The sequence below is a fragment of the Bidens hawaiensis genome, unplaced genomic scaffold (genome assembly GCF_021521415.1).
Source record: "Bidens hawaiensis isolate Kalapana, Puna unplaced genomic scaffold, B.hawaiensis_p1.1 tig00047382_1, whole genome shotgun sequence".
Classification (NCBI taxonomy): Eukaryota; Viridiplantae; Streptophyta; class Magnoliopsida; order Asterales; family Asteraceae; genus Bidens; species Bidens hawaiensis.
The window spans coordinates 41,606-56,054 of NW_027498455.1; the positions used below are offsets into that span (position 1 = coordinate 41,606).

General features: G+C 38.1%; 1 protein-coding gene across 1 annotated transcript; it reads right to left on the reverse strand.

The window, feature by feature from the left end:
• Positions 1 to 715: 715 nt before the first annotated feature.
• Positions 716 to 1,162, reverse strand: LOC143596924 (uncharacterized). Its single transcript, XM_077075578.1, has one exon. The coding sequence runs from the start codon at positions 1,160 to 1,162 to the stop codon at positions 716 to 718; it is 447 nt and encodes a 148-aa protein (XP_076931693.1).
• Between the last annotated feature and the right edge of the window lie 13,287 nt (positions 1,163 to 14,449).

Below are 14,449 nucleotides of genomic sequence, written 5' to 3' on the forward strand. Positions count from 1 at the left end.
AGTTCAATTGCATGTTGTTTAGAGCCGCACCGATGTCACTTGGGCTGAGGCCATTAAATGTCGGGGCCGGGGCATGCTGCGATGGACCGGCAAAGTGGGCTTGGGATGGTTGAGACGGGTGTTCTTGGTAGTGGGGTGGGTTTTGGCTAAATCGGGTGGGAGAGGCTGGTGGGTAAGGTGCAGAAGGATAAGGAGTAGGCGGGACTGAACTGTGAATGTTGTTATGGGACTGGATGGGTTGTAATATTGATATGTGGATTGAGTATTGGGCTGTTGGTTAGGGTAGGTTGTATGATTGGGCTGAAAAGTATTTTGGTGTGGAGGGTTCCCATACGAGCCTCGACCATTGCTGTTGTTATTTCTACCCCCGCGCCCTCGGTTGCCCCGACCTCCTCGACCCATTCGATAGTTGAAGATCTGGTCATAATTGTTCCGGGTCCGGTTTTCTTTGACCGTGGGCAGTGTATAAAACGGAGTCAGCATGAGTGCTAGCAAGGAGCTCATTTCTGGCTGATAGTCTACGCATCTCCAATTCAGTGATGGTGCGGTCTTCATTCCACGGTGGTGCTCCCGAATTAATTATCGTACCAGTGGTGTCTACTTCTTTGGGAAGACCGTAAACCAATTGAATGATGAGAGAAGATTCGTCAACCGGTTTCCCGACGTCCGCAAGTTGTCGGATGATGTCTTTAAACTTCTAACAGTAAGCATCCGTTTACGCGAAGTCTTTGAGAGTGGTGTGAGTAAACTTGTGGAGAAGAGCCGCCGCACGAGCCTTCTTGTTGCTTAAGAAGACATCTTCGATCTGGGTCCAGGCTTCTCGTGCCGGGATATCGTTTTCAAGAACACGATTAAGGATGTCATCAGATATGGTACTGAAGATCCATTGATGGATGAGTGCATCTAGCTTCGACCATTCGGCATATGTGGGATTGGCGATGGCGGGAGGTGGTGTGCCATCGATATGGTGAAGAACTTTGTAGGCTTTAAGGTGGAGTTTAAAAAGTTTCACCCATGATGAATAGGTTGTGGTTTTGCCATCTAGTGTACGGATTTTTGATTGGATATTGGTGACGCTGTAGGCTGGGTGAATGGATGGTTTGTATTGGTTGTTGGTTTTGCTACCGGAGGATGACGAGTCATCACCATCTTTTCCAGCCATGGCGGCGGTGGTGGGAATATTTTTGGTGGTTTAACCTAGGCTCTGATTACCATGAAAGTAATCATATTCATTGCCTTCAAATGACAGATTACACCCAAATAAATAGAGTAGTTTCCTAACAACCTAGGCACTATTTTAGGAGACTAATCAAGATATAAATGACAATATATAATACTAAAGTATATGTTACTAATACAGACTTGATTAGGATTCCAAGATGTTAGGGTTTTCGGCCAGATGAGTTTAAAGAGAGAGAATGATTTTGAAAATAATAACAATAATAAGGTCTGAAAACCCATTTATCCTCCCAATCAAGTGGACCGAGAACCCATATGGTTCCATCAAAACGAGCCAAGCACAAACAATTAGCCTAAACCAAGTTACAAAGGTATTTAAGCAGGCTCAGGTCCAGCGCATTTTAACAAAATCAAAATTAACCCTTTTATAACATGTGTTTCGAGGAGAGTAATTTCGAGTTGACAACAAAAGAAGAACAAAATAAAAATAAACAAAAACAACACGAAACACCAGTCTTCTTGTAATTTAACAGAATATTGCGATCAAATTTCAGTTTTTGATAAACTTGCCGCCTTTATGAAAAGATCCGAACATGGAATCTTTTTGATTAAGGTACTTTCACAATGATTCATGTTCAGTGTTATTATGACATAAAGAAATAGGTTGATAGCAGGTATAACGGACTTAGCATGATTTTCATAGCATCAGTGATATGGATTAGGTTCAGTTGGGAACAAAGCTTTGATGGACATCACTTATGGACCTGTGATGCCTCCTATCTCTTCTCAAAGCGTATTTGGCTTTCCCCAGATCACCCCAATTTAACTCCAACCCCCTAGTGCTTGATCGAAAAAATTATAGAAATCAATATAAAATTTTAAGCTTTAAGGTTGAACGTTGGACTTAAATGCCTTTCATTCAGAGTGTTTAGGACTTATTTGAATGCCCCACTCTTGTAGTTCTAGTTTGACCCTTTAATCTTTTGAAAAAACAAGTTTTTAACAACACAAATTATATACATACTCATTATTTTTTTTATTAATAAACATAATAGCACAATCTTTTTGGTGATCGAGACAATAAAGGGCTCGTATATGACTGGGTAATTGCTTTTCTGCCTATCCTTCGGAGAGATGTATATGGAGACATGCACATTTCTTTAAAATGACTCTCCACAGTAAGTTTAGCACATTTAGTTTATATCACTTCAACTTTTACGCATCATGGAAAGCTATCATACAAATCAATAATGACTATTCTAGAGCCTTTTAAGCTTAATAACTTCAACCGTTAGGCACAAAAAACAATTTTTCTATCATTTTTCAAAGGTTGGATAAATTTTCATTTTAAAAATATTTTAAAGCTTCATAAAGCTGTTAACTGAATAATCATATCATTTCCCAGAAGACAGTTTAAAACCCAGTCACCCCGTTCACTCTTAGTTTTCAAGTAGATGGCTATCCCGTATATCCGCATGTGGTTAACATGACCAAACACATATGAGAATACATGTCCTTCCAACTTAGAGTTACCGACATAATTTTAAGTGAAAGAATTCGAAACAAAAAAAATACATCACAATCGCCCTGGATGCTTTCAGGCTTTAGGTAAATGGCTATCCTGTGAATCTACAAGTAGATGACCGGACCAAACATATACAAGTATATGTCCCTCAAACTTGAGCAGCCGACACAATTTTAAGTGAAGGTGAATAGTAAAAGAAAAACTTTTTGATTTTTGATTTTTTTTATATAAGAAGAATAACACACACATATACACACACACTTTTTTTTGACTTTTTGATTATAAGAAGGCTCACAAGATGAATCACAAGCACAAAAATACATCACAAGCATAGAAAACTCACAAGCACATTAAATCTGGCTGTTCCTACATGTTTTGTAAATAAGTCTGCCACATTATTATCAGTGTGAACTTGTTCAAGATGAATCAATTTTCAGTCGTAACAGTCACAAATAAAATGTATTTTAATATCAGTGTGCTTGGTTTTTGAATGATGAACTGGATTTATAACAATTGCAATGGCAGCATAATTATCACAAAAGATAGGAGTGTCAAGAAATTCCAAACCATAATCCCGCAATTGATGTTGCATCCAGATAACCTGTGATCAGCAAGCTGACGCATCAACATATTCAGCCTCGACAGTTGATGTAGATACCGTTTGTTGCTTCTTGCATTGCCATGAGATGAGACGATCGCCAAAACACTGGAAGCCGGCAGATGTGGATTTCAGGTCAATTTCATCTCCACCATAATTTCTATCAGAAAAGACATAAAGATAAAAATATGAGTTTTTGGGATACCAAAGACCTAACTTCGGTTGTCCCTTAAGATATCTAAAGATATGTTTAACAGCAATTAAATGCGAGAGTTTAGGATTAGCTTGAAAACAAACACATTGACAAACGGCGAACATGATGTCAGGACGACTGGCGGTGAAATACATCAGGGACCCGATCATCGATCGATAGTACGTTTGATCTACGGGACTCCCTTCAGGATCAGACGACAATAGAGGCCTTTCCGCCATAGGAGTGGAAGTACTCTTGGAATCTTGAAATTCAATTTGGCCAGCATGTCTTCAACATACTTTACTTGATGCAGCAAAATTCTTGTCGAGCTCTGACGAACCTGCAACCCCAGAAACGATGTCATTTCTCCCAACGAGCTCATTTCGAACCTCTTCTTCATTACATCTTCAAATTCAGAACGCAAATCAGCGCTAGTAGATCCAAAAATAAAGTCATCCACATAGATCTAAACCAGAATCAAATCTTTCTCGGCGGTTTTAAGGAAACGAGTTTTATCAATGGTCCCCCTTTTATATCCATGACCTAGAAGATGCGTAGTCAATGTAGCATACCATGCCCGAGGAGTCTGATGAAGCCCATACAGTGATTTATCTATCTTGTAGACATGAGTGGAATTCTTAGAATCTACAAACCTCGGTGGCTGATCGACGTAAATCTCTTCTTTAACTTCCCCATACCGAAGCGCGGTCTTAACATCCATCTGAATGAAACATAAGCCGGAAAAATTCGAATGGCCTCAAGTCTAGCTACGGGATCATAGACTTAGGTGTAATCTAAACCTTCAACCTGACGAAAACCACGAACGACTAGCCGTTCCTTGTTTCTAACAATAACCCTTGTGTCATCTTGCTTGTTTCGGAAAACCCATATCGTATCTAGTTCTTTCTTCCCCTCCGGCAAATCAACTATTTTCCAAACTTTCAATTTCTCAAACTGATTTAACTCTTCACGCATAGCATCCACCCAGATCAGTTCTTGAACAGCCATTTGTACATATTTTGGCCCGATCTGAGATATAAAAGAAGAAAATAAGCAACTATTTATGTGTCATGTCTGACTTCTGGTGGATACGCCTGTTTCAAGAGGACCTATGATATTCACAATTGGATGATTTCGTTAGGTTCTTGATGGAATTGGTTGTTCAGGAACAACTCCGGTAGAAGGTAAATTTGATAGATTCTCATCAACCTCAGTGAGAGAATTCTTCCATCCAGAAGCTGTCATACTATGTGAGTACGAAGTGTTGGCAACGTATTCATTAGTAATGACATCACGAAACAGAGTGCTCCCGAAAATTTGACGAATAGGACTTTCCCCCTCAACTGTTGGAGCATTTTCTGTAGAAGTTGGAGACACAGTTTCAGTAACTTCTTCTGGTTGATTGACCGATACGGACGGAGTTGTAACATCCCGTTTTCTCGTTTTGGTTAATAAAATAATAATATTAAGTAATATGAGTTGGGCTTGTGTTGGGTTAAATAAAATGGGTAATGGACTTGGATTGCAAAGAAAGAGAGAAAAGACCATGGGCTTAAGCCCATGACCCATAAAATATAAACAATAATTATGCATTAATCCATCCATTTCACTCATTCCTTACACCATCAAAAAACACAAACTTAGCTCTCTTTCATCTTACTTTGTCTCTCTAGCCGAAATCACCAAGAAACCCGAGCATCAACTCGAGGTAATGATAGTACGATATTGTATAGATCCAAACCCGTTAGACCTAGTCGCGAAACGACGAGCCGACACCCTAAACCGTTAAAACCGTTAAAATCACGAGATCCAGATGGAATCTGGTATAAACCGATCAAAAGATAAGCTTAAGGATCACACTAGCTCAGATCTGGATCGAATGGGACGAAAAATAGTGAAAACGAGTGAGATCTCGCTTTTCCGACGAGATCGCGGTTTTTCGGCGATGACCGCGCCGGAAAAGAGGAAGAATATTGAACTAGTGGAGAAATAACGAATTAGCGGTAATTCGTTATGCTAATTCGTTAAGGAAGAATATTGAACTAGTTCTGATTCATTACCAATTCGTTGAACAATTCGTTAAGTAGTTCCTTATAAATTCCAGTTCGTTATAAGGGTTCAATTCACTATGAAGTTCAATTCGTTATGAAGGTCCATAAGTGGTCATTCGTTACGATATAACGAATCAGTACTCCATTCATTATAGAACCCTAATTCGTTAGGGAACTGAATAACAAATCAGAAATTGAGACCTGGATAACGAACCAGACTTTGAAAGAATGACAAAAAAAAGTTCTTGGACTTAGGGAAGAATGATTTAATTAATAAATATCCCTTGGACTTTATTAATTGACGGAAGATACCTTAACGGATTAAGAGGTTAACAATAAAATATTATCATGAAATCCTAATGGAAAATGTGTTAAGATAGTTAACCCGCTAGGACCCCCGCTCGTTGAGGGCTCTGCCCCATGGACCCCGCTAGGGGCTGCCGCCCCTAGAACCCTGCTGTCAATGGCGCTGCCCCCGGACCCTCGTTCATTGAGGGTAATAATTAAACTAGAAACACGATATGGGTAGTGATAGTTAAATTGATACGTGTAATTGTTATAAAGTTAGTCGTGCATAGCTCAAGAAAGGAATAACCATAAACGGCGAACGTAACCGAATTCAGGTGAGTTTCTAGCCCCATTCCTTGTTATGTTTTCGGGGTTGTGTGCATAATCGATGTGATTAGTTAATACACTTATCCCAAATGACAAGTGTATACCATATATGATTTACGTGAAAGGTATGAATGTTTGTTTGTCGGTACGTGAACGATCTTCGGATATTGCATGTAACGTCAAGTTATAATTACAGATATGAATGCTATATATAATTTATGAATGATATATGTTATGAATGAATGTAAGAGATGGCTAGGTACAGAAGAAAGGGGTTGAGCCTTGATAATACTCAAGGAAGAAAGGGACCGGACCCTAATAATATTCGAGGCAGAAAAGGGGACCGATCCCTAATAATACTAGAGGCAGAAAGGACCGGAACCTAATAATATCCGAGGCAGAAAAGGGACTAAGCCCTAATAATACTCGAGTTAGTAGGGCGTAATGCTCTTTAAAACGTATAAGTATTTAAAGTATGAATATACGTAAAGTATGTAAAGAAAGAGTAAAGGAAAGAATTAAAGAAAGAAAGAATGAAAGTATATACTCTTGTATGTACTAAAGAAAGATAAGCAGGTTATGTATATACTAAGTATCTATGGATACGTATGTATAAGTATGTGAAAGTATAATATGTACGTAGGTGAGTAGGATGAGGCAACTCGCTTGACATGGGCACATGGCATGGGAAGGAAGAGACTGGCATCTCATGGAAGATCGTTATGTTATATGTTTAATGTTATAAATTTGAAAGACAAGATGTTGTTTTAAGATAAGCCATGAATTATTATGTAACGTTTTATGAAAGATTTAATATTCCACGAAAGTTTTATTTAACTCTAATGTTTAGAACTATGTTTATGAGTAAATCCAACGTCCAAAGTGAGGCACCGGTAACGGGGCCTTACAGGAGTGACATCAAGTAGTTCCGTAAGATCATCGTCCAGAATTGGAGACATCTGAGATAATGCATGTGGGTCTTCTTTCTCAGCATCTAAGGTAGTACCTCCTGACATTTCTGTTTTTATAACCGGAAGAACGTTGAACAGTTTGAAGAGTTCATTGTAATCGAACAGCCAATCAGGACCAACACGAGCATCAATCTCATTTTCTTCCAACCAACAAACATCATATGATTCCATAATCTGTAGGTTATCTCGTCAGGAACATTTTTGTTCATGTCGATCACATAAGCGTTATCTTTTCTTTGTGATCGAACAAGAATACCGTCTTCTGGTAAAATGAGTTGAAAAATATTTATCACAAATTTGTGACACGCTCAACAAACTGTGCTTCAGCTCCGGAAAAAAATTAACATTTTCGAATTTTAGAATACTGTTACTTACAATACCCTTCTGAGTAATCTTCCCTTTTCTCCTCGCGCAAAGGACACATAACCACCATTAAATATTTGAATGTCGTGTAGCTGGGAAATGTCTCCTGTCATGTGCCTGGAACAGCCACTATCAACATACCAAGGTCTGATGATATTCCTCCATAGATGTTCCTGCACGATGTGCGAGATCAGTTAGACTTTGGTACCAAGTCCATACTTACACTGGGTGACCCTGACTCATCCATGGTTGTCACAGGTTGCCATGAGATATCATTTCAATCGTCTAATATCAAATTTGTTGCCTCTTTCACCGAAAACTTAGGCAACCATTCGTGTCTACCATTGTAAGATTTTGCGTTACTTGTACGAATGGATGACTTGATCTCTGGTACTATGGTGGGAGAAACAGATGAGTTTGTTTTCACCACTTTCTGTTCCAATCATCGTCAGAGGGATTAGCCTGATTATGCCTGAATTTTTGCCTGTAAGTATTATGAGGCATATGAAGCATATTCCTCTAATAAAATCCATAATAAGGAACGTATGGACGATGTGGATAATTTTTGGCAATATGACCGGGAGTGCGACAGTTAAAACAAGTTTGAAGTTTTATATAGAAATTATTTTGGCAACTCCTTGTTTGGACCGGCTTTGTGAACCAGTTTGCTTTGCTTTATGCTTACTTGTTACATTATTTAACTTACCACCTTGTTTGTCATTAGATCATCCCTATTTAACAAACTTAGGCGATGAGTACTTGTTGAATTTTTTATTGAATTTTTAAACTTATTAGAAATCACATTATCATAATTCAAAGTCTTAATGGAATCTAACACACAAGTAACCTTGCTCTTAAAGACAGAGCCCACACAAACAGTCAGAATAATAGAATTCAAAACAGGTAAATATAAAGGACATTAGAGTCAATGTCTTTATTATTAGAAACACACGAATCATCATCCTCATCAGTCCAATCCTCAACAATTACATTATCTGCCCATGAGGCAAATGCATTAGAATCGTTGACTTTTGAAGTGGACGCAGTAGTTTTTACTGAGTCCTTTCATTGTTAGGAGGTTTACCATACTTCGTATCCTTAATCTTTTCTTCCCACTCTTTGGTTAGAGGAAGACCTGTGGAGTTGTCATTATATGATGGGGGTACCTGACAATATCATATACCCTCACCCTTATTCTCTTTCCACCATAACTGACTTTCAATCATTGAATTAACTACCATACTGGAGCCATCAAACTTTCTGTAATCGAGTTCAACCCTTTTAAAATTTTCAGTTAGTTTCGAAATTTCTAACTTAGAGGCTTCCAGTTCAGCAGTTAATTCAAGAATTTTCTCTTTGGCATCTAAATGGTGGCAACTTTTCAAGCTAAAGTCAGATTTTAGTTTGGAAAAATCCCTTTTCTGTGCCCCAATTTTGTCAAGGTAAGCTTTCTCGTTTTTCTTGAGTTTATCAACCTCATATTTTACCGTTTCCATATCTCTAAGCAAATTATCATTGTGAAGCTTATACAAATTTATCTTATCAATGCAATCTTGAGAACATGATTGGGAACTTACCTCAGAGGAGATAGGAGAAGTGAATTCAATGAATGCGAATTGAAGTTCCTTAACTAGTTCCTCAGTAGTATTTTCTTCTTCAGTGTCTTCAACATGAGCATAATTAGCAGTCTAGTTGCTAATGTTGAGAGCAGCCATCTGATCAACCCAAGAAAAATGTTGAGCAACCAAACCCCTTACACCATTTCCGGAGCTACCTCCAACTTCTCCTCTAGTATTTCCCACTGGAACCAATGCCCTTTTCTATATTTCTTTCTTTTGTGGGATTGGTACCTTCACGAGAAAAGTGACCCGGCTTGTGACAATTGTAACACCTTCTGATTTTTTGGCATATTCAAATTATTCCTTCCCGTTCTCTTAGTAAATTTCTTGACCCGAAACACTGCCATGGCGATTTGCCAAGAGATATCCATTTCTTCTACATCATCTGGATGAATTTGATCAAGTTCATCACTAACTACAGGTTGAACCAAATCTCCAAGAAGGAATGCGTTGTAGCAGTTCATGAATCCCGCCATTAGAGCAATGTTCTCTTGAGTTTCCTTTGGAATAACGGGAATCTGACTGGAGTTCTTACCAGGAGCAACACCAGATGATTGGGGTCTAACATTAGCCACAGGAGATTGAGTAGAAATGAAAAACACTGGAGCTGGTTGCGGTAAGGTTGAGGTAGAAGGACTCTGAGTGGATTTAAACATTTGAAAGTTGTCTTGAGGTGGAAGTTGTTGTTGCCCCTGAGTAGTCTTGAACATTGAGAAGTGTCTTGAGAGATGAGTGCATTATTGGTACCAACACTGTAACCAACTGCACTGTAAGAGTTTGTGTGGTTTATAGCATGTTGTTTCTCATCCGTGTCACATGCCTTAATGATAGCCATCATCTCGGATAGTGACAACCTGTTGAGATCCTTTGTCCTTTTGATAACCGCAACAACAATATCCCAACTTTTAGGCAGTGAATTCACCAATTTATTATTTATTTCCATAGTTGCTAGATAGATGCTCGCAGATCTCATCTCTGTCACAAGGGAAATGAACCTCTGAAGCCAAGTCTCTAACGATTCTCCCAGAACATGATTGAACATTTTAATTTTTTGTCGCAATAGATCTTGACGACTTCTCTTCATGTCTTCATTCCCTTCATAAACCTCAATCAATGCTTCCCATAGTGCCTTAGCATATTGCAATTCTCTAAAACCCAGGGCAATCTCAGGTGAGAGTGCAATAGTCAGAGTTGAAAGTGCCTTTTCATCCTCTTCTACTTTAGCAAAATCATCGTCATCATACATTGCAATAGGCTTCACAGCAACTTCAGTAGAGTTCTCACGTTGGTAAGTGATGACTTGGGGGCCCCTAACTATGATTCTCCATATTTTGGCATCTTTCATTTTATCATATTTCTCGAATCAAAACTTCCACTCTCTAAACCCCTCATGAGACAACAGACGGGGCACGCGAGTGGTGGTCCCCATTATGGAGTCCAGTTCTTGATGGATTGAAGCATTGGATGACCCATTACCATTAATTAATTGATCAATTTTAGTTTAATCAGTCCAAAAGTAAATTGAGTCCAAAAATTCAAAAGTCCAATAGACTAGGCCCAAATATGATGGATCAGGCCCCACTATGTTCACAGTCTGCGTTTACCGAGAACCAAAGTTTACCGAGAACTGAACGCGTTGATCGAGAACCAAGGATGTTGACCGATAACCAAGGATGTTGACCGAGAATCACAGAATTTGACAGATAACTCTTAACTCTTGCCGAAAACGATAAGATTTAAGAGAGAACACTTAAAAGATTTACCAAAAACCCTCAAATCTACCCGAGAACTGATTATATTTGCCGAGAACTAGAGAATCAGTTGATTGATTTTTTTTTTTTTTAACAACTGACTCCCTAAATTAGCGGGATTTGTATAAGTTCCAAAGATAGCACAATCTTTTGCCAAAACAATCCCTTTTCCTCTTCTCCGATTAAAACCTCGCTGGAAAACAAGCAAACCACAAAGCACACTTAGATCTTAAATGTGTTGATATCAAAACCGAGCCTTGAATGGTTCAAAAGGCTCTGACGCCAATTGTAAGTCCCATAGACGGATCCTTCAATATGATATCAACTATCTCTATGTTAGTGCGGAATCCTAACAAGAGATGATTCAAGATGATGTACAAGAACGCGTAAGGAACACAATAAAATGCTTCAAAAAACAAGTATTAATGTCGGGTGCTTAAGCACTTTATTACAATACTCTTTCAACCAACAACAAAGTAAACGGCTCGCCCTAAACCCTATACACATACTCTCTATATATAGGGAAGTTAACAACTAAGCACAAGTAAAGCCCAAAGCCCACCGTGATCCTTTTAAGAGATCTCGGTTTACATATATCAAACAAAACCAAAACCAATTAGCTAGAATTAAGTACAAACCACCAAATATGGACCCAACAAAGGTATCACCATTCGTTAAGGAAGCATAACGAATGGTGCCGTTACAGTATAAAGTGTCGTTACCATGTCGGATTCTCTCTAGCTTAAGTTATTCACAATCTATTCACTTATATAGTATTCAATAAAGTATTCATTTAACATACCCATCTTGTAACTGTGACAATCGTCAATTTCAGGTTAACTCCGTTAACTCAACTCCGTCAATTCAAACTTAAGATCACTAAATCTATAACGCACACTTCATTACATTTAAACTAGGGTTTAAATGACGCTTAACACTTACTACATGTGTAGTCTTTCGGGATTTGCACCGAAACGCAAACGAGTTGACGCAAACGATTGATGAATAAACGAAAAACGTCAAAACAGTAATTTTGTGATAATTATGTGTTAGACTTATGTGTTACGTGATAACATGGTTATGAACATTAACTCAAGATGTAAACCAGTTAGTTAAGTTAGAAAAACAACAATTGAAAGTAGAGGGACTTGAGTGTAACTTGTATGTTTATAAATATAGCCTTAATAACTTAACCCTAACTTATTATCATAACCCCACAAGCTCCGATCGGCCTCTTCCTCCTTGCTCCCTTGGCTGCCGTCCACTATACACACACATACAACCCTCAATTCAAGCTTTTGATTGAAGAACTAGGTGCTAGGAAGGTATAATTGATCATCCTTTACATCCTTGTTACTTGATTTTGATGTTTAATGGGTTAATTGAAAACCCTAGCTTGACCGATTTCATGTATGCATAGTTAATATGATTTGTTGTTGATTGGATAATGAATTGATAAGTAGAATTGATATTGTAACATGTTGATTGTTGTGTCTTTGATTTGAGTTCAAACAAAAAAAACCTAATCTTGTATGTAATGTGTAATTGATGTGCATGGATGGTGTTTATGGAGTCTAGAGGGTTATATGAATGCATGATAGTTCATAGATTGTTAATATGTTGAGTTTGGATACAAACAGTTTCTGGACAGAATGTGTTATTGATGTTTAAGTGACTGTAACGAAGTGTAAAGATGAAAATTGGTTGAGGTTATTGGTACTACAGTAAACTAGGATGAGTCTAGTTTCAATAGAGTATAAATTTGTAATTTTTGGACAAGTAAAGGTTAACTTTTATGATTTTACAAAAACATTGTGCAAAGCTGAGCTGTTAGACCTGCTGTTAGGTTGTGTTGTAAATGTTATATCTCATGAACTACGAGACAAATTGGGTTGGTTCCACTTCTGGAAGTTGACTTATTGAGTTAGGAACCTAACCCAAGTGGTCTTGCATTTATTGGATTTTTCTTTTAACGGGAATTGCAAATAACATTCTGTTACGCATGAATTTGACTGTTATGAGTTTGCTGTAATGATTTGATGATTGTGAGAAAACTATGTGGAATAAAAATATAATTAAATATGTTCTGGAAACCTAAGACATATGTGCTTCTGTGATGATTTTTGGTAAATTAATTGAGATGCTATGATTGGTGAAATAGTACAATCTTTCTAGTAGGATTTCTGTCTCGGTGAAACTAGCTGCTGAGTTGTGTAAAAATGCATGAAACATGATACTTGCTATATAATTGTTTTGTTTTGACCAAAATACCCTTGCGGGGAATAATTGCTAATTGATTGCCATGATTTGACCAAATTTCCCTCATGGGGAATAATGGCTAGTTAATTGTTATTTGTTGATCAAAATGCCCTTACGGGAATAATTGATAGTGATGTACTTTATGAATACATGACACGTATATGATTGCTTACACATGTAATGTGTCACAAAAACACTTGTTAAAGTCACACACGATTCACAAACGAAACACGAAACATGTTATGTGCATAGGTGTTATGTGCATAGGTATTATGTGCCGGGTCTAGAGACTCGATAATATTCCGACACTTAGAAAAATCTCTTTGTTGTTTTAGAACGCTAGAGAGAGTTTTTCTGTGACGCGCATCTTGGTGATTTAATTTGAGAATTTCTTCGCAAACAGTGAGTTTCACTTTCCCTTCTTTAAACTATTTTCAAACGCTTTTCACTTGGGGAGATAACATACTCCACAACGCATTAAAGATTTTGTTATAAATTATATATCACTTGTAAAGGCTAAGTGGCAAACGAAACATTTGAAGTCCTACACATCGAACCGGTTAATATTTTGAATAGCGAGTCACTGTTGAGTAGTACTACTGGGTTTGACAAACCCCACCCAACGCTAAACTCGACTGGAGGTCGAGCGGGTGTAATTTTGGCTAACACGTACCATGGTCTGGATGACCTGGTGACAAGGCACTTAATAAACGAGTCAGCTTCGGTGTCGAACACTTAGTAATACTTGTTGTATTGACTAGCTACCTATCGATATATAATTGACATAACACTATCTGGTAACGCAAAACGCTGTAACGCAAACGCTGTAACGCTGTAACGCACAACGCTGAACGCAAACGCTGAACGCTTTATTTTTATTTAAACTTGTGAACTCACCAACCTTGTGTTGACACTTTTAGTATGTTATTCTCAGGTAGCCGAGGCGGGCGCGCGGTTTAGGAACATGCATTGCTTGAAAAACTTTTAACTATCCAAACTTACTTTTAACTGTTATCATTGGTTTTAAATCGTCCTGCGTGACGTAACATTGTTTCTATGGTTTTACGCTTCCGCACTTATTTTCATTTAAACGTTTTTATGGTTTGATTATAACTGATGATTCCGATCTTGTTAGTTCACACCCTCTGACGGCAAAACCCCGTTAGTGGATTTTGAGGGTGTGACAGTAACGTATTGATGTATCATGTTAGCGGCTAGATCTTAGCTCGTAAACGTGTTTCAACAGTGGTATTAGAGCATACGGCTGCTCTCGATGCATCAAATAAAGTATGAATCAGGTCAGAAAGGTGTTCTTCGTGTTCATG

What these genes read in the sequence shown, in the direction of transcription:
- LOC143596924 (XM_077075578.1), bottom strand. Translation starts at nt 1,162, where the DNA reads ATGGCTGGAAAAGATGGTGATGACTCGTCATCCTCCGGTAGCAAAACC.